This window comes from Cibotium barometz, chromosome 6 (assembly GCF_041138505.1).
Source record: "Cibotium barometz isolate CiBa-2024 chromosome 6, ASM4113850v1, whole genome shotgun sequence".
Taxonomy (NCBI): domain Eukaryota; kingdom Viridiplantae; phylum Streptophyta; class Polypodiopsida; order Cyatheales; family Cibotiaceae; genus Cibotium; species Cibotium barometz.
In genome coordinates, this window is record NC_141051.1 from 17,837,409 (window position 1) to 17,862,348 (window position 24,940).

The window sequence follows — 24,940 nt, forward strand, 5'->3', positions numbered from 1 at the left end:
CAGTAATCCCTGTCCTCAACTGTCACGTGCATCCCGCACTTGGATGCCACGTAGACATTTCTGTACAGAAGGTGCAGGACCTGGGATGGTGAACTGGTCCCATGTGAGCCCAGTCCGGGACGAGTCAGCCAAGGATCCATCTCAGTCGTCCGAGGTCAGGTGTGCATTGTCCTGCACATGAGTCCAAGGTCAGGTGTGCACTGTCCTGCACATGAAACAGTGCCCGTCCGCGCTGTGAGTCTCCCTCTGGAATGATGTCAGATGTTCTGTGTATCTAGTTTGCAACCGGATGCCAGACCTCTGTGGGCATGTAGGTTTGCATGTAGAGATGGGGCCAGCCCATAGGGCTACCCCAGTGCGAAGATTTGCACTCTTAGTGTGGGCATGGGGGAAGATGTAGAACCACCCCCAAGGGGCCAAGAGGGCCCCGGCTGTGCCCACCAGCCATGGCATGGGCTGGAAGGGCTGTCGGCCAGCCCTAGTGCTTCTCGACAGGCAGCCGACAGGGCTAAAAACCCTACCCAGCAGGTCGGCCAGGTGTAGGGGGCAGTCCCACACCCATGCGCAGAGTGCCCAGCAGCTTGGCACTGTCCCAGCAGGCATGCGCAGAGTGGCCATAGTGTGAAAGCATTTTATTGATAAAGACCTAGTCGTGAGGCTTTATAAAGCTGGCCGACTGGATGATAAGGGAAGTATAAATACTCCAGCCAAGAAACAATGAAGGCATCTCATAATTCACCAAGTGCTCAAGCAAACAAGGGCCAGGACAGCCAAGAAGTTGCTAACGCAAAGGGGTGAAAGACTGAAGGTCAAGGGCAGGATTTTCCAGCCAAGAAAAGGTCAAGTTTCTGTATTTGTTTTCAGATTTACATCATTCTAATAAAGCAAATACACCATCCGTGGTGGGGCCCTACACAGGGTAATTGGGACCCAATACTGTGTCCTCTCCATCTCCCCCTTCTCTCTCTATTTTCTGCACATCTCCTTTCAGTTTGTGCATTAATTCCGTCGCGAAAAGAGTGCTGATTTCTGAGTTTTGAAGTACTGATCCTTCTCCGAAGCTTCCGCCTATTACAATGGTATCAAAGCCTACTTCAAGGACAAAGATTCAGCAAAGAAAACCAGAAAATTTTTTCGCTCGTGTGGTTGGTTTTTAGACGCTGGTGGACTACCCCTTTCGGAGTGACTCCTGTCCCTCGAAGGACGGTTGGTTTTTAGCCTCCGGAAGCCTCCGGAAGTCTCCCACAGAGATAGTGGATGGTCAGATTGCGTTCCGGAAAGGAATTGCATTTTCCCGCTATGGCGAGTTTCGGCGACGAGAGAGAACCAGAACCATGGGACCAGAGTGCACCAGGCAGCCCAGCTAGGGCACCCGGCTTGAGTGTCACAAACATGTTCCAGCAGATGATGCGAGCAATCGCAGACCAGACAACCAAGTTGGATGAGCAGAAGGCACGGATTTTGGCTCTCGAGGAGCGTTCTCGCTCTCCAGCGTCGCGTTTTCCATCTCCTCCTCCCTCTCCTTCCGTATCCCAGATACCAGATCCTCGTCACAGGGACCCTCTCGCGGGGTCACAGCCGCAGCCAAGCTCCTTGCTTGAGATGCAGATGCGTGCATTGGAGATTCGACAACGAGAAGACGACGCCATGCGACGAGTGGAACACGAGCGTTACCTCAGAGCTTTGGACGCCAGATTGACACCGGCGGCGCCCTCGAATCATTTTCCCGAGAAAATGAATTTCAGTAAGTATAATGGTAAACTCGATCCCACTACTCTTTATTCATGGTTACATCAATTTGAAGCTTACTTTGCCGCAGTTAGGAAAACAGATACTGACAAAGTGATCTTAGCTAGTTGGTACTTGGAAGGTGAGGCCATTCCTTGGTGGACTCAGTGGGCTCATGCCCACACCAGAGCAAGTATGGCAGCTTATGTGTGGGACGAGTTCGTCCGCGACCTTAAGCAGCGGTTTCTACCGTCCCACTACCTTGAGCGACTCGAAGACGAGTTCAGGGGAGCGCGTCAGAACGCGCAACCAGTCCTTCAGTTTGCCAATAAAATTTCGACCTTGTGTCTGCAATTAGGCTTATCTGATACGGACAAGAAAGGGCAGTTTTTGTATGGCCTGGACACGCAAATCCAATGGGAGGTGCGTATGTTTAGGCCAGCCACCTTTGAGGACGCACTCTCGCTTGCGCAGAGTGCAGAAATGAAACACAATGGTGGCAAGCCCAAGACTTCCCAACCGGCTTCTCCCAAGGCTAACGCCTCGGGGGGCAAAAGCCAGAACCAGACGGGGTCTTCCCCAGGACAGAGCCCGGGAGCCTCTGGCTCCAAGAACTCGAACAATGCGTCTAAGCTTACTCCAGACCAAAAAGCGGGGGCAGGCAAGACAGGTGGCAAGTTGAGTGCTGAGGAGCTTTCTCAGTACAAGAAGGAGGGTAGATGTTTCTTTTGTCACACAAAAGGACATACTTCTCGGGATTGTCCGAAGAAGCCTCCAAAGGCCGCCGCCGCCTCCACAGCTTCCATGGTGAGCACAGCTCCCACACAGACCCCAGCGGCTACCCCTAGTTCTTCAACCCCCGGTGCTTCAGTTGGAGCAATTATTAGCCGGGAGCTCGAAGATAAGCAGAAGGGCGCCCATGACCAGGAGTATGAGCGCAACGAATTGCTCAAGTCCTTTGGCTACATAGGTGGCCAGAGAGGAGTTGTCTTGTTTGACAGCGGCAGCACGGAGGATGTGATCACGGAACACGCAGCTCGGCGTGCCCGTTTCGAGCTGACTCCGGTGGACAAACAGGTTGAGGGTTTTAGCACAGGTATGGCAACGAGCGTCAAGTATGAAGCTCTAGGTGCTAAGTTAGTGATTCAGGGCATAGAGTTTGTGCGTGACTTTATGGTTGCCCCTCTTGTAGGAGCAGACATAATTTTGGGTATCCAGTGGTTTCACAAGTTTCTTCCTGATGTCAAGTGGGACAAGCACACGTTCCAGATTGATCGGAATGTGTCAAACACCCTGATGACCATTAAGTGTGAGCCAGGTATTCCAAACTTTCCGCTCATAAGCCACTTGCAGGCTAAGCGAGCAATCAGGAAAGGCGCACAGTGTGCGATGATTTACATCCAGACAGCCCAGACAGTGGCCAGTGCTTCCGAGAAGTACTCGGTTCTCCATGAAAAGTTCCAGAAGATTAAAGAGTGAGTACCACCAGGTACGGATTGTAGAGGGGGACATCCCCCAGACAGCCTTCCGTACAGAACGGGCCCACTACGAATTTGTGGTTATGCCATTTGGATTGACGAACGCTCCAGCTACATTTAACCGCATGATGATGCATATTTTCCGGGAGTTGATTGGAGAGTGTGTGTTCATATTTCTGGACGACATACTCATATTTTCAGCTATGTACCTCGAACAGATAAAATTCTGACTTCTTTTCATTGACATAGAGCTCGTTGCTTTCCAGCAACTTAAGGACTTTCTCCACATCAATGTCATGCTGCTCAACTGATTACTTGGGATATATAATTAGTGCTGAAGACATTCGACTTGATCCGGCTGCCGAGATTGTTAACTGGGAAGTACCTCAGACCGCTTATGACATTAGATCATTTGTGGGTATATGCCAGGCATATTCCACCCAAATTGACAAGTTTTCTGATCTCTCGGCAGACCTCACCGATCTGCTAAAGGGAGTGAAAACAAGAAGGCAAAAGATTCGAATGACTCCACGAGCGTTGGAGGCATTCCAGAACCTCAAGGTGGCTTTGTCAGAAGCGCCTTGTTTAGCCCTTGCCTCGTGGGACGAACCATTTCAAGTGATCACCGATGCGAGTAACATCGCAATTGGAGGTGTATTGCAACAGAATGGTCATCCGGTAGCTTACATGTCTCGTAAGTTACTGCTCGCCGAAAAGAACTACTCAGTCTATGATCGTGAACTCCTAGCAGTTATACAGGCCTTGAAACATTGGAAACATTTCCTGTATGGCCGTGACTTCGAGGTTCGCACTGACCATCAGGCATTGCGCTGGATTCAAACGATGCCAAGTGCACAGTGGAGTGATCGACAACACCGCTGGAGTCAGATATTCCAGCAGTTCGGTGGCATGATTGAGTACCTTCCAGGAAAGGCCAATCCAGTGGCCGATGCTTTGAGTAGGAAGGGACAAGTATCTGCGATTCAGACCACTAGACTTGACCTTGTTGGTACAGGACTAGAAGACATGAAGCACACGTACGCGGATTCCGAGGAATTCGGTACACAGTGGGAACAGGCATCGGATGCCACAGGACCATGCCATTTTCTGATACACGATGGTTGGCTTTTCTACAAAGGCCGACTATGTGTCATGAAATCATTCCGGGCAGCTCTTCTCCATGATGCCCATGACGCCATTACAGGTGGTCATAGGGGCATGAATTCGACTCTGGAGAAATTAGAACGGCAATACTATTGGCCAAAGATGAGGCGTGATGTGTTTACATATGTACAACGCTGTGACATTTGTCAAAAGGTGAAAGCTCCTCGTGGAAAGAAGATAGGGTTGTTACAGCCTTTGCCAATTCCTGAGGGTCCTTTCCAGGACATTTCGATGGACTTTGTCACAAATCTGCCTCCCAGTCCGAGTAAGCGTAATACGCAGTGTTTAACTATTGTTGATAGGTTCAGCAAATTTGTTATGCTTATTCCTTGCAAGGCCAATGTGACCGCCGAGGATGTTGCCCAGCTATTCATTCGGCATTGGTACCCGATTGGCGGGATTCCTAGGACCATAGTGTCAGACCGAGATGCCAAGTTTACCAGTCATTTTTGGAGGGCATTGTTTGATAATTTTGGTACTAAGTTGAATTTTTCCAGTGCATTCCACCCATAGACAGATGGCCAGACAGAGATATACAACCAGTTGGCCTTTGATGTGCTGAAGTGTTATATCCACGATCAGCAAGGTAAGTGGGAATCGTTTTTGCCTTTAGTTCAAGCTGTTTTGAATGACTCTTTTTCTTCAACTATTGGCAGGACTCCATATGAGGCAACATTTGGAAGGCCTTTCCAGTCGTTGTTAACCAGGACTTCGTCTTCAGTACCGGAGGCGAACAGAGTGACGGAGTCTTACCAGGAGATCCTAGAGTCCGTTAAGGACAGGTTGGCTAAAGCGCAAGACGCCTACACTCGACAGGCCAATAAAGACCGAAGGGACATGAAGTTTTCGGAAGGGGATTGGGTGTATCTTCAGATTATGAAGCAAAGATTGAAGCAGGTGGGCAAGCGATGCCCAAAGTTGTCTTTCAGGAGCTTCGGACCATTTCCCATCCGGAAAAAGATTAATGAGGTGTCTATGCAGTTAAAGCTACCTCCGAGTTGGACTATGCACGATGTATTTCATGTCAGTTGGTTAAAGCCATATGCAGGTCCACCCCCTTCAGAGGTCAAAGACAAAGCGGAACCAGACATTATTGATGAAGCAGAAGTAATGGTTCCAGAACAGATCCTTCTGCACCGTTTCAAGCATGGCTCAGGCCGAAGACTATGACAGTTCCTCACGAAGTTTCAGGACCGAGGAACTCATGAAGCGGTATGGCTCGACAAAGAATTTTTCGAAGACTATCCGGCATTATTGACGGATTATTTGGAGGCTATGCAGCTTCCGTCAAGTTAAGCAGAAGGGGATGTCACGTGCATCCCGCACTTGGATGCCACGTAGACATTTCTGTACAGAAGGTGCAGGACCTGGGATGGTGAACTGGTCCCATGTGAGCCCAGTCCGGGACGAGTCAGCCAGGGATCCATCTCAGTCGTCCGAGGTCAGGTGTGCATTGTCCTGCACATGAGTCCAAGGTCAGGTGTGCACTGTCCTACACATGAAACAGTGCCCGTCCGCGCTATGAGTCTCCCTCTGGAATGATGTCAGATGTTCTGTGTATCTAGTTTGCAACCGGATGCCAGACCTCTGTGGGCATGTAGGTTTGCATGTAGAGATGGGGCCAGCCCATAGGGCTACCCCAGTGCGAAGATTTGCACTCTTAAACCATACCCAGCAGGTCGGCCAGGTGTAGGGGGCAGTCCCACACCCATGCGCAGAGTGCCCAGCAGCCTGGCACTGTCCCAGCAGGCATGCGCAGAGTGGCCATAGTGTGAAAGCATTTTATTGATAAAGACCTAGTCGTGAGGCTTTATAAAGCTGGCCGACTGGATGATAAGGGGAGTATAAATACTCCAGCCAAGAAACAATGAAGGCATCTCATAATTCACCAAGTGCTCAAGCAAACAAGGGCCAGGACAGCCAAGAAGTTGCTAACGCAAAGGGGTGAAAGACTGAAGGTCAAGGGCAGGATTTTCCAGCCAAGAAAAGGTCAAGTTTCTGTATTTGTTTTCAAATTTACATCATTCTAATAAAGCAAATACACCATCCGTGGTGGGGGCCCTACAGAGGGTAATTGGGACCCAATACTGTGTCCTCTCCATCTCCCCCTTCTCTCTCTATTTTCTGCACATCTCCTTTCAGTTTGTGCGTTAATTCCGTTGCGAAAAGAGTGCTGATTTCTGAGTTTTGAAGTACCGATCCTTCTCCGAAGCTTCCGCCTATTACATCAACAAAAGAAGCAGTCTCTGGAGGAGCTTTAGAGGCATCATTTACAGACATCCCAGCTTCCTTTGCCTTCTCTTTGGCAATCCTCTTTCTACATTCTGTGATGTGGTGACCTGGCTTCTTACAATAATGACATTTGCCCTTCTTCTTGGGCTGTCCATCACCTTTCTTGGTATCCTGAGATGAACCACCATCACCTGAATTCTGATTTGAACTCTTTGGCTGATTTTTTCCTTTCCCCTTTTGACCTGTAGTAAATGCTTGTTCAGCACTTGTGTTCATATTCATATTCTTCCTCATTTGCTCTTCTTGTAGCAAGAGAGCAACAAGTTCCTGATACTTAAGGGATTCAGCAGCATTCCTCATGCTGAGGTTCAAAGAGGTATGAAAAGCCAAGTAAGATCTTGGCAAAGAGTGCAAGATGGTGGACATAAGCTGTGTCTCAGGAATAATCTCATCCACATTGATGAGTTGCTCTCTCAAATCCAGCAGCTTGTTTAAGTGGCTAGACATATCATCTCCTTCATGCATTTTCTGATTTTCAAGCTCTCTCTTCAAAAACGAGATTCAAGCCTCATTACGAGCAGCATACATCTGCTCCAAAGTCACCCATGCATTCTGTGAAGAGCCAGCTGAACGAATATGAGGTATAATAGACCTCTGTACTGACAATGCAATGAGTGACAAAGCTTGTGCATCCCTGGCATCCCATGTCTTCTGAGCAATTGTTCTTTGAACAGGCAATGGCTGCCCTGGAGCCTGTACGTGTTGTCCTCGTCCACGAGCACCCCCCTTGGGGAGGAGTCTCTGGAGCCAATGGACCTGGACGTGGTTCATCACCACTAACAAAATCCCAAAGACCTTTTGCCACAAGCACATTTTTCAGCATAAAACTCCACAAGGAGTAGTTCGTGCCGTCCAATTTGTCTTCCTTAGACAAATACGTGAATACATAACTCTGCTGTTGATTTGCCATTATGCCTATGCACAATGTTGTACCTGTGTATCAAAAAACCCAATAGCAAGAACCCTAAAAGCAATTGTACTCCACTGAATACAGTTCACCCAAATATGCTTGCACTCTCAATCCTCTGAATGTGCAGCTCAATGCACCAATGACTGAGTAGAGCAGCAAAAATGGCTTACACAATGCCAAAATGCCCCAAAAATGCCCAAAATTATTGCACCCAAAACCTTGCAAAAAGCCTGTAGACTTCTTTGCAAGAAAGTTCGCCTGTATCTACCTGTAGATTTTCACAGAGAAAATAGAAATGCCCAAAAATCAAAATTTGTAATGCTTACCACAGTTGAGATTTCAACAGGTACAAGTTGACTGCAGTGTGCAGGTACGGATGACTTGACTGTTGTACTGTGCAGGTACAGATTATTGTACGGAGCAGACTGCAGGTATAGTGAAAGTACGGCGGATGTACTCAGACGGAGCACTGTACTGAACAGTGCGAACAGGTATACTGCAGGTACTCGTTGCAAGTACAATCGACTATATGCAGGTACAGTACGGAAATAGTCGACTGTAAGCAATCAGGTACAGTACGGGTACTGAGGCGACTGTGATACAGATATGCGTAGCAGGTACTGTGCAAGTACGTTGACTGTACTGAGCACAGTACGGAGCAGGGCAACCAGGTACAGTTGGTACAGGCGCTGTGACAGGTGCAGTACAGTACTGTAGACGGCGCAGGTGCAGTACGGTACTGATGGCGCAATCGGCGAACTGGTACGGAAGCTGTAGTGTACCTGCTGAAGGCGGCGCAGACTGTGTACGGGCATGTACTGTTGTACGGGCTGGACAGAACCTGAAGGCGGCAGTGTACGGGCAGGGCAAGGGCAGGCCAACTTGGCTCTGATACCAAATGAAGGCCTATGGACTGTTAGGGTTAGGGTTTGGAGATGCTGCAAACACAGGCGTGGAGAGCAGAGAGAGAGAACACGACTCTTGTATGTATTCAGATGATAAAATGTGAAGTACAATAGCCACATAATAAAGTGACCTAAAAAGATGTGTGTTCACATGTCCGGCCATAAAATGTGCCGGGTGGACCAAAACACTTATAAACTGTTTATAAGTGTAACTAAGCTAATCTGGGGGAAAAAACCTCCACTAACTGAAGTAAAAAGTGCCCCAGTAATCTACTGATGATCACTAGCACTCCTCTGGGTGCATACATAGCATAAAACCCAACACAATCTTACCTTAGAAGGGGTCACAACCTCCTTGAAGGAAGAGGAGAAGAAGATGAAGAACAATGAAGCAAGGGGAACAGCTCCTCCTTCGCCAAGAAGAACTACAAAAGTAACAAGTGTTTCCTTTGTGGTAGAAACAACCATGCAAAGGACTGTTACTCAAACAAGCCGTGCAAACATTGTGGGAAAAACAACCACAATGAAAAGTACTGCTTGCACAAAAAGAAAGATGCCAACATCATTGAAGAGATAGAGCTTTCCACAGAGGAAGCAAACTATTGTCTTGATGAATGGGCTTTTTAAAAGTACAAGTTTGTGTTAATTTCGGTTGTGTTGTGTATTGTTGTGTGTTGTGTCTATGACCTAATCCTGTGTATACTCTACCCTTTGGATCCCATAACTGGCCTATGAAACTACAGCCATGTGATTTATCCTTGACCAGAAACTAGCATGAGAAACCATGAGCCTAGATTTATCATGGACACAAAATGAGATAATTCCTTTGAGGAGGAGATTGTTAGGAATCAAGGTCTTACCTGTGCATGTGAACCATCTCTTACAAGGGTCACTTATGTGCGCGTACGTGTGCGTGAAACACCTCTTAGAGGGGTCACAATAATATCTAGATATGTGTGTTATGTGACATAAGCAATGTTGTTAGGAGAAAAACCTTTGGGCCTATGAATGTCTTGTATTTTCATTGAAATAAACATAATACTATCCCGTCATTGACTCGTGCAAGTCTCTCTCTCTCTCTCTCTCTCTCTCTCTCTCTCTCTCTCTCTCTAGAGTGTATTCTAACACTCTCTCTTTAAGCTTTCACTATCTATGCTTTAGCTTCAGCCATGTTTGTTTATCAACCTCCATAGCCTACAGCTCAAGCTTCACCATATCCAAGAATTCTGTGGGCAATCTTGCCACGGAATACAGACATGGAAGTGTGGAATCAAACGGTGCCTAGGCTAGGAGTCTAGATTCAAGACTACTAGGGGACTTTGGACTTCCACATCATGAATCTTGATCTTGGGAATGTCTTGTTTTTTTTATAAAAGCGAGATAATGATGTTGTATTATCAATCTCATAGGCTCTCATTTGTTCATGACAATGAATTGTATGTAATCGGGGCCCTCAAGTTTCTTTGGTTTTTTGTGTCATATGTAGCATGTTTTTTCTTAAATTTAGGGTGCCATATGGTATCCAACGTATGGAATTTCTTGGGGGTGTGAAGACTAAATAATTTAAAAATAAAATGGAGATCAAAAAGAAAGGAAACAAACCTGGTCCTACAGTAATCCCTTCTGGCGCAAAAGAATACCATCCTGGTTTTATGACAGGTGTGAAAGTCTGACTGTAATCGTCATGCATCTCTGGTTTGGTTTCCTGATCAGCTTGTAAATTTCCCCTTCCATATCCTGCACCTCCTTTCAATTCCGAGCCCTGGGAAAAATCAAAACTGAAAAAACTGTCCACCTTCTTCCCCCTGCCCATGCCTGCCCCTGCACTTGATTCCGGCCTCCCGAACGAGGAGAAACCCTGTGCCATGGTATCAGGATGCACCGATGGAGTGTAGTTTTCAGCAGGATCTCTCAATTTTCCGAATCCACCTTCTTCTTCATACCCTATTCCTGGCTGCCCTTTATTGTCCCAACCCTGGGTATCATGACTAGATCTAGACAACGCTTCAGATGCAGCATGTCCAGCTTGACGCATTGTTGAATTTTCCCCACCCATTGCACTTGAAGTCTCTTTGGGTCTAACATTCTGAGTTTTGTCATCAGAGAAAAGTACGCCACTCATCTCTTTGTAAACTTGAGGCACTTTGTCTATCTTCTTCAGTTGTATATACGTCTGTATTAACATGTCATATGTCTTGGCACTGGCTCGAACCTGTGCAGCTTTCATCTCATTGTAAATTCTATCGATATCCTCTAACTTACCTTGTTCGAAGCACTCTACAATCCTCCCCTCGTAGTCCACAGATCCTGCTTTAGCATGTAAGGATGCTTCTAGATCTAATCGTTCGTTTGGATCATGGGAAGGTTCAGGTGTCACCTGACCCCAATCATAATTATAATTGCTCGCTTCAGAAGCAATGTGTGACACTGGTGGAGGGGGCTCCATGCTTCCACTGTCATACAGATACTGTCCCTGGCTCGATTCAGAGAAGTATTGAGATGGATCATAAGGTGGTAACATTTCTTGAGTTGTACCGCTGCTTGAATTGTAACCCCAATCACCCATTTGATATTCTGCATGAGCTTGTTGACTTGTTTCATGAGCAGATGTCGTCCAAGCTGGCTGCCCCATTTCCTGGTTATACAAATGCGGTTCTTCATGATACGGCATCGCAGAACCAGCTTGAGTCGCAGAGGCAGTAAAGTCAGGTTGTATTTGTTCACTTGTACCATAAGCTGTACTGTAGTATGAGTCCTGCATTGCATAGCCTGAGGGCACACCCTGCCTATCTGCATATTCATATAATTCATCCATACCTGATTCAGAGGGATTTGTAAAAGCCTTCCTACTACCATCATAATAAGAGTCTCCTGTTGCAGGTGCTGGGGGTGTGTGCAATCCTGCGTCATAGTAAGTATCACCCTTGATATTTGTCACTGATTCAGGGGTTCTTGAGAAAGCATGCTCAGATGTAGGATATACAGGAGCAGTAGGTTGCCTGCTTGCAGCATGGCCCCAGTCCATTTGTTGTGAAACAGGTAGCCTTGGAGGAGAAGGCTGCTGAGTTGAGAAAGTGGGAGGAGGTTGTCCCGATGTATCGTAATGAGACTGCATGGGAGATGGCTGCTGCCAACCTGCATACAAGCTGAATGCAAATCAGAATGGAGAACAAAAGCCTTAATCCACACAAAAAGGACCCACAATACAGTAAATACTCAAAACCTTTGACCTGTTTGAGGAGCAGGATATCCTAGTGGAGGCTGCGGTTGTACCCTAGCATCATAAAGAGGTTGCTGCCAACCTGCATACAGAACTAGTGCAAATCAAGTGACAATAAAAAAGTGCCCACGATACAACTCTAATATGGGCACCACATTTGATTATAAAACAAATAATCTTCTGAGATGTGAAAGTAATAAGAAGTTCTCCCATTGTGTCAGGGAGAGGAGCAGACCACCAACCTGTGTAAAATCAGTGCAAGTCAAAACAGGATTAAAAAACACAACCTCATAAACACGCTAGAGATGTCGACACCTTTTTCAAAACCAGATGATCTCGAAGGAGGCGGCTGCTGAAAAACGGCAGAGGTGCGAGGTGGACCAGTTGCAGGAGGAGAGCCTGCATGTAAGACAAGTTTAATTAGAACGAATTAAGAGGGCTTGCCCCTTGCCACTCCACTGGTGAGCATAGACCTGCATTGTTGCCTATCCAAACCCACGCTGATTGATGGGTCAATCATGGCAAGAGTAAATAACAGACCCATGATGTTGCTTATCTAAAACCACCCCAATCAATAGAAGGGCCCTTCATGGTAAAGACCAAGCAATGATGGGCAATATTGCCCACGCCTACTAATACATTGGGGAGGCAATGTTGCATATCCAAGCTTGTACGAGTTGATGGTCCCATTGTGGCTGAGGGTGAGCGATAGACTGGCAAGTTGCCTTTTCTAGCCCACACCAGTAGTTGGGCTTTTCATGGCAGTGGGCAAGACATGGAAAGCCAGTGTTGCCTACCCAAGCCCACACCTGTTGAGGGGCCCATCTTGGGTGATGGACAGCCAACATGCCTACCCAAGCCCATGTTGATGGGCCCATCATGGCAGCGGTGGTCGATGCCTATCCACGACTGTGCCCATGCCCATTGATAAGCCAATGTGACAATAAATGAGCAATAGACAAGACAATGTGACCGACACAAAAGCACGTGTGCAAAGAACAATAAATGCTTCATGTTGAAAATATTACCTTTGGCCTGCGGCCCCTGATCTAATTGTCTGGATTCTCGAGCAACTGCAGGAAACCGTAAGACACTGGTCGGTTCTTCCTCTCCCAACAGCCTCAGTTCGGCAGGTGAAGCACCCTCTCTTGGGTCAAGTTTCTTCAACTTCTCATCCCATTTGGACCATTTGGGGAGAACTCCTCTGCGCTCAGAAGAAAGGAGATCTTCTGAAGGGGAAGCATTTTGGGCAGGCTTGCCTCTACCAAAGCCGCCCACACCTAAACCTAATGAGGGCATGGTGGTCGGTGGTTTCCTCTCTGGATCTTCAGTAGGCCTTTGCAAAGGGGAGCCTCTTCCAAGGAAGATGTTAGGGAGGAGAGGACCAGAACCCAAGCCATTGCTCGTGGGATTGGTCCCACCCAGTTGGGGCCCCGATGTAGGATTCAAGGGGCCTCTTCCACCTGCAAAATTAGGGTTTAAGGGGCCTCCTCTGCCTGCAGAACTAGAGTTTAAGGGGGCTCCATGACCATAGCTTCCACTGAAGAGGGATTCTTCTGTATCCCCGTAGCTTCCAAACCCATCGCCCCGGCCTCGCCCAGTTCCAGCACTGTAACTGCGAATGCCCGAAGGAGCCCTTCCTCGCGTGATTGCAACAGCAAGGGACCTTGGTTCAACAAATCCCCTCATCTACACACGCGCGCACACGCACGCATGCACACGATGTGCTCTTTTTGTTGTGAAGAATGTGAGAATACAGACTCGCCTATAATTCTTCAGCATAATTTGAAATCGAACGGTGACCCACCCCTTCTCCTGCACAAATCCTTGCCCTGTGTTAGAACCCCTAAATCCAAGTGTTGAGATCGGGGCAGCTATATTCCTTCTAACGCCCATTACACATCGCCATACCCTTGCCTGCCCAAGCAGATCTGGTGGGTGTATCCACTGCCCATAATTCATGGGTAGGCAATCTCCCCCGCCCATACATGGGCGGTAGGGTATGTGTAACGGGCTCAACCTAGCCATGAGTTTTTTTCTTCTTCTTATGGAAAACTTACCCCTTTCCATCAACAACACAGAAAGACCAATACTTAATGCAACTATTGGTTCCATTTCCCAATATACATGGACGTGGGAAAGGGCTCTTAGAGACTTAAGAGATTTCCCTTCTTGCTTTTAATACTCCTAATATTTAAATGTTTACACTGAAAGTTCATGCTAAGTGACGCCCAAAATAGGGATGACTAGGGGTTCACTTACATGACTAACCCATCAGGTCTGACTGCATGCATTTAGTAGTAACATTTCTTTTAGTCCCTCGAGTCACCGCTGCGAGACGCAATTCTTAGGGAGATCTCCCTGCCATGCTTGTGGACGAAGAGTCTCGCCGTGTGTAAACTCCCTAAGTCTCACCGAGGTTATGAAAAAACATCTTTCTCAACCAATCAAAGTCTTGACTTTTGGCTAGTTTTTCTTTCAAAAATCTACACTTTGGCTCGTTTTTCATTCAAAAATCCACACATCAAAATTGGTCTTATAACTAGCTACTTTATTGAAAACACGCCTAACCTACTACCAACTTGCCAACCCAATATATCCAGCGTGTCGAGACCTGTCCAATCTATTCAGTGCCGATATTCTATTGTCAAGTGCCCCATTACAATTGGTCGACGTCCACATGGTGTTATCAGGTGTTTGGCTACTCTATTTGATGCCACTTCCAGACAAAGGCTACTCGGGTTGAGGTATGTTAATCTGCATGTGTGCCATGTTCTCCCCTACTAAGTCTATATCTACCCTCAACTATACATTGTCCATATAGGTGTCACTGTAGGAATGCCAATCAAACTGCCTCACCAAGAGTACTTAATGTCCGCAAAATTGTGAGACCACTTTGTGTCATGTTTTGAAACTAACATTATGCCCACGTCTTGTCAACACAAAAACATGCAAATGTATCTCATGATGAAATCGTTAATCGCTAAACCTCGTGAACTACCACTAGTATAGCATCTCCTTATAAAGTATCCTTATGAAGTATTAGCCCCCTTAATGAGATTCTTCTGTTGAGAATGCCCTTGATGAACTCCTTTCTGGAAGCCACGAAAACATCTCCATCCACTAGTGTAACTACTCAAATCAATCAACAAACCCCACTTTTTCAAATCCAAAGCACTCCTACAAATGAAAGAGTCAATAGGGTAGATAGAGCTCCTCAAATTGTTGACTCAAAGGTATACACATATGTACTTCCTTGACCATGTATCTGTACTTCCTTGACCATGTATGTACCTCCTAACCATTTATATTTAGACCACCATCCATGTCTGGGCTTTGATGCTGCTCGTTCCCACCCTATGGACACTAATCTATTGAGCATATTCAAAGAAATAAACTTTGTAACAAAAACTTTGGAACTACCTTATCAACTTCCAAGAAACATGCTTTAGCCTTTAATGAAGACACATTAACTGTTGTGTCATTCTATGGTGCCACAACTACTAAAGAAACCATCAAAAGATTGTCCACCGAGCCCCTCTCATGGGGCTTTGCACATTCTCATGTACATCCATGGCAAGAAACTTTGTCCTTCTACAAATGTGGTATAGGGGTACCTCTTACCAGAAACTCCCACTACTCTGCTAACTTCTATATAAACTTAACTTAACCAGATGCATGGTTCTTTGGATTATTTTGTGTGGCTCTTGGGATCACACAAAAAAGTATATTGTGTGAAGCACACTTCACCCTAACATAATCTTGTAACCTCCCTTGATGTGCCCAACTAATTCTAGAAATAAAGAAAGTAGAGACACTTGCATGAGTATCTCCTCCATGATCACCCTCTATTTCTAATGAACGAGTAGCTTCCTCATGGGACATTGTTCCTTTGTGTTTAACATAATCATTTGCAATGTGCTTGGTGGAGTAACATTTGGAACATTGTCATACTAGATAGTTGGAATTCTTATTAAGAGAGAAACTATTTTGACACCCCCCACTAAAACTAAGCTTATCTTATGTGGCCTTAACAGTTCTTTCCATATAAACATTCTTGCTCTTTTTGATGTTTGTATCCTTGGCTTGAGACCTTCTCAAGGGTTATTTCGACAAGCATCTCCTTTGAGGAACTATGACAATTATTGCCACATGAATGTCCTTTGAAAAAAAACTTGAAGGTTCTACACATAAACAAATGCATGTAAGGATGGCTTCAACCATTTATAACTCTATCCATGTACTTCTTGGCTTTATGGACTTTTGGAGCAAGAACAATAGCTTTCTAAGAAGAATTACCTTCGCATACTTGTGAAAGAAATTATATCTTTGATCCTTTAAGATCGAATGATGGTAATTATCACAACTTTGAACTCCATGATGCTTTAAATAGCCGTCACCACCACAAGGCGGAAAGTTTTCTAAACAAGTAAAACTAGAACTAAACCAAACCATCCGTTCTCTCTATTTTGGTAATTTTGCCTCTCTCTCAAGGTGGCTTGTTGACCATCCACCTCTTACTCCATTGAACTTGGGAGGCTTTAACAACTTCATCATTTAGGTTTACTTAGCTTTGGGAGCGACACATAATAATAACCCACTATGAGAATGTTACCATTTGGGATCATCATTTGGGTCTACTTAGCTTTGGGATCGACATACAATAATGCACCACAAGAATGTTGACATGATGATGGAGAACGCAAACATGAAGAAGAATTAGAATTAGAACTAGAGGATAAAGGATGAAGGATCCAAAGAAGGAGATCAACGGTATCTATGACATGGCCCATGGAATTGTCGATAGCATGTACACTATCTATGCCATGACTCATAACATTGATGTCGATAGCAATCGTCATCATGCACGCATCAATGCTCGTGATAATTATAGTGTTATTCTACAAAATTTGGCAAAAATGGTAGCCAAAAATGTTCATTTCTTATGTTATAAATGGCACTTTTGAGCTGTCATTTCTACTTCCACCATTTTTTCAAGTTGCCATTTATGAAACACATTTTTCCATTTAATGTGATGGTATTTTTGCCATTTTTATTGACATTAAAGTTGCCATTGTTTTGCCTTTATTTGTGACATTAATTTTGGCATTTAATGTGGAGTACATTTTGTCATTTAATGTGATGTTATTTTTGCCATTTTTATTGACATTAAAGTTGCCATCATTTGTGACATTAAAGTTGCCATCATTTGTGACATTAATTTTGCCCTTCTTCTAGAGACATAAAAACTTGCCATTTATTTTGTCATTAAAATTAACTTTGATACCTTCAATTTACCAATGAAATAGACACAAGGTAGATAATTACCTCATTGACATCTCTTAAGACCTTCTGATGGGCCTTTAGTGCTTCTACAACCTATACATCTTTTAGGACCTTACGATGGCCCTTTGGTGCCTCTACAACCTATACATATATAAAAATGACAACTTAGGTGAATAAGTTTGATTCCATGAAAATAAACAAAATATAGTAAAGAAAGTACCTTTGAAGATGCCAAAATTCTCTTTAACTCATTTGAATGCTTAGGTAGTTTGTGAATTTCTTTATCTTTTTCCTTAAGCCTGTTTACAAGGGCTTCATTATATTAGGGCATAATCCTCTCAAATTCAATAACTTTTTTTCAATTTGCTTTTTGATAGGCAACACCGTTCATTTTATGCTTAGCACTTCCACTTTTTTAAGTCTTGGTGTGAGCATCCGAATGGCATCCAAGTTATTGCTAAAGTCAAATCAAAAGAAAAGAATTTAAATGATAAATTTTTAAGTCTTGGTGTTTCATCCCACTTAGCTTGGTTCTATGCAAGTAAACATAACTTTCCCACAAGTAATGTGTGTGGATGTAGGCTAGTAATGGGCTGGGGCACTTTTTCCTTGCTGGGGGGTTGTTCCCCCCGAGGTTGTGTACACTCTTATGTGAGAGTATGTAAGTGACCTTATCATGTCGTTACTTCACTTATACTTCATTCATTTTCATCATTCTACTTTTGAGTGTTGTGCTTCTCTCTATCTCTTCTTACTTGCTACATCTATGTGTGTGTGTTGCTACCTATGTCGTCTCTACTCCAACAATAGGCAAATGTTCAACCCATTCTGGTAAATATGGTTTTGTGCTAATCTTTTGAGGTAATAGACACTTAATAATATCCATCCTAATAGCATCCAAGTTTATAAAAACTTATTAAATCAACCAATGCTAATGTCAAATCAAAAGAAAATAATTTACAAGAGAATGTTTAAAAGTTAGTATCCTCCAATGTCTCAAGGCCTATTGATATTTGGGATCCAAAACTTGGGATTTTTTCTTTCTCTGTTTCTTTCATAGATTTTTGATGTGTGGGCTTCTAAAAATAACCCTTTGTGTGAAGGAGATCTTTGTAGATGAGCTAATGCAAAGGTTTTTTTTTACAACTCATTATGGGAATATTGTAACAAAATGTCGTGAGACAAAAAAATGTAGGGGAGAACTAGTTAGGACTGGCTGTAATAATGCAAGAACAGGTGGAGAAAGATGAGCTCATAATAATGCAAGAAGGGGTGGAGAAAGATGAGCACACATGTGCTCACTTGGGTCATATACAACTAAATAATTCCACTATCAATGAAAATCCTTTATGGGAAAGTAGTCATGGTGATAACTTAGTATTGTTCACCAACCTAGTGTATGTGTATGTCAAAAGCATAGGGTGTGGATGCTAGGCCCATGTGAGTAGGGTCACAGCAGCCATTGCCCATCCGAGAGTCCCCCCCTCCCTCCTCTATATCATGTGTTTCTAACCATAAGGTTGGGGAATACGGGAGGCCTTTGAGTGTTTTTACCCTATATACTAGGGTGAAGGATATGATGCAACATCTTATGGGATTAAGTAGCCACGTGGTAGCTGGAGGAGAAAGACTCACCACCAACACCCCCCTTCATTTGATACTAGCTCCTGCAGATCAAGCCATGATAGAGGCCAGCACACACTAATCTCCAATCGGTGTTCAACCACATGGTAGGCTCACCTGGGCGGTCTAGACCCAACAGCATGATGGCCTCAACCCAATAGATAGCAACAACCCAAGGAGAATCATGGTGGTTATGGCTTGTCCACCAAGGTAGGTGCAGTTGCACACGAAGATGATGCTACGAGACAAGCATAACCAAAACTAGAGCCAAGCTCTAATATCATGTCAGAAGCATAGAATATGGATGCTAGGCACACACAATCAGGAATGCGGCCACCACTGCCGATTGGAACCCCCCCTTGTTTCTACCCATAAGGCTGGGGGATAGGGGAGGCCTTAGAGTGTTTTTACCATATACATGTGCGCTTTTGCCGCATGTGTCGGAGCTAGGGACTTGCCAAGCACCAAATGGCTCCAAGCACACAACTAGGAAACCAGCAAGCTCAAATCAGGGAGCAATGGTGTGTCACTCACCGCTCAGACCGCCATCGTAAGGATTCTCATGCCGCGATGAAGGAGCCGCCGCCGCCGCTCTACCGCCTCGCCGTCGCTGTGCCGCCACGCAATGCTCGATCGCTACACTCTCTCTCTCTAAGCTCGGCCCATGACTCAGAATACGTAAAATAAATTATATGACGTAAAAAGTAATACGTCTCAATGTCCGCCATAGTTTAACATGCCCCCCTTCCTGATGTAGCTTCCGTCCTCGAAAGCTATGGTATGGTAAGCTCGACAGGGTTTGTTGTGGTAGATTGTATCTGCAAAACAGGGAAGTAGAGTGAAAGCATGCTTGGTCTTCAAAAGATATAGAGTGTATCAAAAATAAAATCAAGCATGTTAGACCACAATGGAAGTATGCCATGAGAACCTAGTTTAAGAGGTCACATTAAGGAGCTAGCGTAGCAAATTAACAGGAGTTTAAAACTATTGAAAGTAATTCAAGAGTTAGCAAGGTGTCGAAGGTTTATCAAAGTCTACAAAACTGGCCTAAGTCAAGGAAAATTACCAAGCTTAATAAATAAACAGATGACCATAATATGTCTATTCTAAGAACAAGCTAATCCCAAGAGCCTAAGGACACAAGAAATATCAGAGTCATAGGAGTCTTTTGCCTTTATTTCTTTTATGCTGTGATAATTTTTACAGACCATTCCTAAAGCAAAGCTAGCATCGACCCTGGTGCCATGTTTACCAAAAGGCCTTCTCCAGGAATCTACTAGCTCACTTTAGGCAAGGCTACCCCCTACCAACCCAGGGCATCGGTCTGGAGTGGAATACTCCTCTCCTACCAAGTGTCAATAGGACGATAGGCTGACATGAAAGCACATAACAGACAGACATTACCAATTTTTTGTAGGCCTTTTCTTTTTATTTTTTATTATCTCTTTGGATTTTTGCTCCCAAATTATCATGTGTTCTTACATCCTTTCGACAAAGGGGTAGAAGCTATGTCTTAGAGGTCAACACACACGGCCAGGTTGTTCAAGCATTAAGATGGTTTTAACCCTAGACCTAAGACAACCATATTCCAGGGTTAACTAAAGACATCATGCATTCCCAAGAATTTCTAAAATAAGGTTAAACTCAATTAATGATTTACACTAACACCTTAGGCAACTTCAAAAACTAAGTAGTGCTTGACAAATTCCATGTGGTCATGCATTATAGTTCATGAAATTAATTGAACAGTAAAAATGAAAGAGAGTGGGCATGAAAGAATTACACCTGTATTTTGGAGATCTCCTTGATTCGATGAGAAATGCCCGCAAGTTGATGTAGATATCCATGTATGAACATTGCGACAGTCCCAGGCCTATGAAAGCAAACCCACCTCAAACTTTTCAACATGTACAATTAACTAACAAGCACTATACCTCGAGAGGCACATCAGTGGGAAAAAATAAGGACTCGTTTAATGACACAAAACTAGAAACAACTTGAAAACACTAACCTACCTACCAATCAGCACACTAATACTGAGGATCAAGGTAAGAGGATGTTGTAGAGTTCTGGCTGTAGCCCTAAGGCTAAGGCCTCTATCCGCATCATTCAAATAAATAAAATCAGCCTCGATAGTGCCATGAGTCTCATCCGTCCATTCATCGCTCATCAGATATATCTTCTTCGTCCTCCCATCCACATAGACTCGTCAAGAATGTAACTATGCGAGGATAGTCATCCTGTGGAAAAGTAAAGACTTGGGTTATCGGGGATACGTCCTCTACGGAGTAGGGGTCAATAGACGAATTAGCCATTCTAATTCCTCAACATTTCCCTACATCTATATGACCCAATTTGGTTTTAATTATTACAGAGGATAGCACATGTGAAATATCTAAGAAAGGTACAGATGATACCTCTCACCAAAGGTGGGAGTGCATGAAGTGTGTGATGCTCGTGCATCTGCCATATCTGCAAACACAGATATAGCATTAGTAGGTTCATGAAGACAGGTCAATCTTGTTTCTAATTGTGTGCGGATAACTCTCCTTTTAATGTGCTCTTGCTCTTTTTACTATTTTTTTCTTTTATTTTTTGTGTATGAAGCTATATATATACATTCCCTCGAATTTGGAAGTTACATGGTCAAGGGAGAAGGTTAGGAAGGAAGCAATAGAATGTCGAACGTGAGTACATGCTCCCCCCTTCCTTGGGTAGATCATTTTTTTTTGCAATGATGTTGTAGCCCCTTGGAACCAATTCGTCCAGCAGGTTATAGGTGGTGATGTGAGCAGATAGCTTTTTATGACCCTTATGGGGCCACATCAAGTTGCAGAGATGGTAATGTACACTCCCATGAACGAACGGAGGATATGGCTTCCGACGATACATTTACAAGGGGAGACGTAGACTCATTGGTTTCTTGGTGGGTATTGACAAGGGTAGGTGTAGAGCGTGTAGAAACTTCTATATCAACGTGTGAATGGCATGAGGAGCTAGAAGCTTCCTGTGACTCCCCCCCTTCCTGAGCTAGTAGGTGGTATCGATCGATATCATTTGGGAATCCAAACTAGCTCTGGAAGAAGTGGTGTGGAGTACTCTGTTACCTTTCCCTTACCACGGTCTTGAATTGTCGTTGGGGTAGCAACATTTGGCTTACAAGATTTTGCAGGTGATGCAGAGGAATTCAGCTTATGTTTAGGGACCCAAATCTGGTCATTCCCTTCGTAGTACCCTTGGGCTGCTAATCATATTTTAGAAATCCAACGTGATGTTACCTTGATTTTTCTAAGGCAGGTAGCTGCTTTCCTACTATGAGGCTTCTTGTCTGAATGAGATTGAGCAGTAGAGGTAGCCGTTAACGAAGCTTTTGGGACCCATTTGTATGTACCTTTAGTAAAGTAAGCAGAGCCTTGGGGACCTTACTACTTGTCTCCACTCTTGGCGTTGAAGCGTTAGAGAGAGGTGGCAAACAATCAAAGATGGTGTAGCCACTTGACCTTGTGATTTTTCCTTATCTAGCGTTTTGTCCAGAGTTGATGGCTTAGGTGCAGGACCCTGAGTGGTCAGGCGGAGAGCTGGTTCTTGCGTTGTAACTTGCATGGTTGCCCAATTAATATTGCATTTGGTGGCTAACATCCATTTGCGCCCTAAGTTTACAGTTCCCTCCATGGTACTAGCAGGTATATAACCAAAAAGCTTTGAACCACAGTCCCCTTGTCATAAGCAACAGGAGTGTGCAGAATTCCCGAGACAGTGGTTTTCTTCTTATTGATACCCTTAACTTGGATGGTACTCTTGGATAAGGGTGGTTTTCCAAGTTGACACCACACTCTATATGACAGCAAATTGTGTTGGGCTCCCGTATCCAATAATGCATTATATAGCACCTTCCTCTGTAAGGACTCTGTAGTTCAATTGGGTATCGTAGAGGCGGGTCAGATTCTAGTGAATCCTCCTCTGCCTCCTCGAAAAATGCTTGCGTAATCCCCAAGTTGGCCTCTCATTGGCGCCTAACACGCTATTGACATTCTTTAGCTTCAACTCTCGCTTGTATCTTCTTAAGCTCGGCCTGTTCTTTAGCTGCCTTCTTCTGATAGATTGCATGTAATCAGGGATTTAATATTCACGTGATCACAAGTTTTTTCTTGTTAATAACACATGTGAACATGTTAATAACATGTTTACATGATTACACGTTCACAAAATAGCAGGTTGCTAGTTACCTGGTAACCGGCCAAAATCCCGTCGGGATTCGAAAAAACCCGACGGGCCTGTCGGGTATAATTAAAACCCGGCGGGAACTGCCGGGCCCGTCAAAATTCCCGTCGGGCAACATATTTCTATATATATGAAGCCCGTGGGGCCCTTTGAGGATTTATTACTTGACAGTATTACTTGATAGCTGTTTACAGACAGGTACTGTCTTATTTGCATGTGGGTAGTGTGGGTGTGTGAGTACTCGTGCGAGCAGCCGCCCATAGTCGCAGTGCGCGGCTAGATGTGGGTGGTCCGCCACACGAGAGATGCGTGTGTGTAAGGCCATTCTTTGGAATGGTGCTTATCATGGGACACATGGTCGGTAACGTGGCCGAGTTGTGTCCTATGGTAAGTATGGCACGTTGTAATGGTACTAGTCGGTAACGCGGCAAGCATAGTATCATTATGACGATGTCACCTTCCCTTCCCTTTATCAAATGTCGTGGGCATATGGTCGGTAACGCGGCGAATTTATGTCCGTATCCAATTCCTATTCCCATAGATTCGGGCGGCACCTTGTTGATAACGCAGCAAAATGGTGTCGTTCGCTAGTGCATATGCTTTGATCGCATATTGCGGCATTTGATCGGTAACGCGGTCAAAAAATGTCATAAATTTGTTTGGTTTGCCGGTAACGCGGCCTGTGTTGTTTTTATTGCGTGTGATACATGCGATACTTGGTCGGTAACGTGGCCTGAGTATCACATGGGTCCTAGTTTAAATCATATTGTCTACAAGTCTCATTTCATGAAATAGTAAAATCAAAGTAACAAAGTAATAACCGAAATAACACTAAAAAATAGATGATATTCTCTCTCTCTCTCTCTCTCTCTCTCTCTCTCTCTCTCTCTCTCTCTCTCTCTCTCCTACCTCTATCTTTACTTGGGTGATTATGGCTAAACGTCCATGCAAAGATGACAATGTAAACAAAACAATTCTACACACTTTTTTAGTCTATCTTGGAGAATTTACGAAATCATTCAAAATGTCTTCTACTATTCACTCTCTCTCTCTCTATATATATCTCTCTCTCTATTTTCCTTCTCTTATCTCTGTCTTGACTAGGTGATTATGGTTAGATTTCCATGTATAGATCACAATGAATATAAAACAATCATATACATTGTTTTGCATTATCTTTAAGAATTTATAAAACCATTTAAAATGTCATCTTTAAAAATTTTTGAACTTATTTAAAATGCCATAAAGAGATTATAAACATTGTTTTGCACTGTCTTTAAGAATTTATGAAACCATTTAGGAAACTATCTTTAAACATTGCTGAAATTATTCAAAATGCCATCTAATATAATCTCTCTTTCCATCTATTTCTCTCCTCCTTCCACTGTCTTGACTTAGGTGATTTTGGCTAGACAGTGAATATAAACCAATTTAATTGTGATGGAGTGATTCACCCACATACAAAAAAATTGAAACAAGATTAGATGAACACGTAGAAACTCAAACACGTAGAATCTTAATATATCATCATAGTGAGTTATTCACATATATAAAAATTTAAACAAGATTAGATGAACGTAGAGAATCTTGATATATCATCATAGTGATTTATCCACACATAAAAATTTGAAAAAAGATTAGATGAACATAGAGAATCTCGATATGTATTATATGACAAGAGTACAACTTGTTCTCTACTAACCCAACAACTCTGGGTTTAGCACAAAAGTACATTAAAAATCATAAAATAAAGAGCAACCTAGCTACTTTGAGTCACTATCTGAATCCACGTCAAAAAATGTGCCGTGGATATGGGCAGCAGCCTCGTGAGCCACATTATGTCCATGGTCTTGGGTTAGAGCCTAAGGCAAACTAAATCTCTACTATAGCATCCACATGTGTTGCCCTAAACTCTACATCATTGGTGGTGGGGTTTAGCCTCCGAAAGCACTATCTCTGTAAAGCAAACTCTACCAGGACCCATGCCTACAATTTCTCTCATGTCTGTTGCTCCAGAGTAATTATTTGGTCCACCAAAATGGACCCTTCACCACTAGGCTCTGCAATACCACTGGGGACCCAACACCCCCGACCTACTCACATAGGTTGTATG

At 44.1% G+C, this 24,940-nt stretch overlaps 1 protein-coding gene across 3 annotated transcripts in view; it reads right to left on the reverse strand.

Moving 5' to 3' along the window:
• Positions 1 to 13,610, reverse strand: part of LOC147637467 (hydroxyproline-rich glycoprotein family protein) — a 54,784-nt gene extending 41,174 nt beyond the window's left edge. For all 3 annotated transcript variants that reach the window (XR_015266041.1, XM_086799259.1, XM_086799258.1), the window contains exons 1-4: positions 12,726 to 13,610; positions 12,013 to 12,096; positions 11,708 to 11,779; positions 10,080 to 11,612 (exon numbers count right to left, since the gene is read on the reverse strand). Coding sequence is in view for 2 of the 3 variants with exons in the window: in XM_086799259.1 (XP_086655385.1) it covers positions 10,080 to 11,612; positions 11,708 to 11,779; positions 12,013 to 12,096; positions 12,726 to 13,386 (2,350 nt within the window). In the remaining variant the exon portion in view is untranslated. The remainder of the gene's footprint in view (positions 1 to 10,079; positions 11,613 to 11,707; positions 11,780 to 12,012; positions 12,097 to 12,725) is intronic.
• Between the last annotated feature and the right edge of the window lie 11,330 nt (positions 13,611 to 24,940).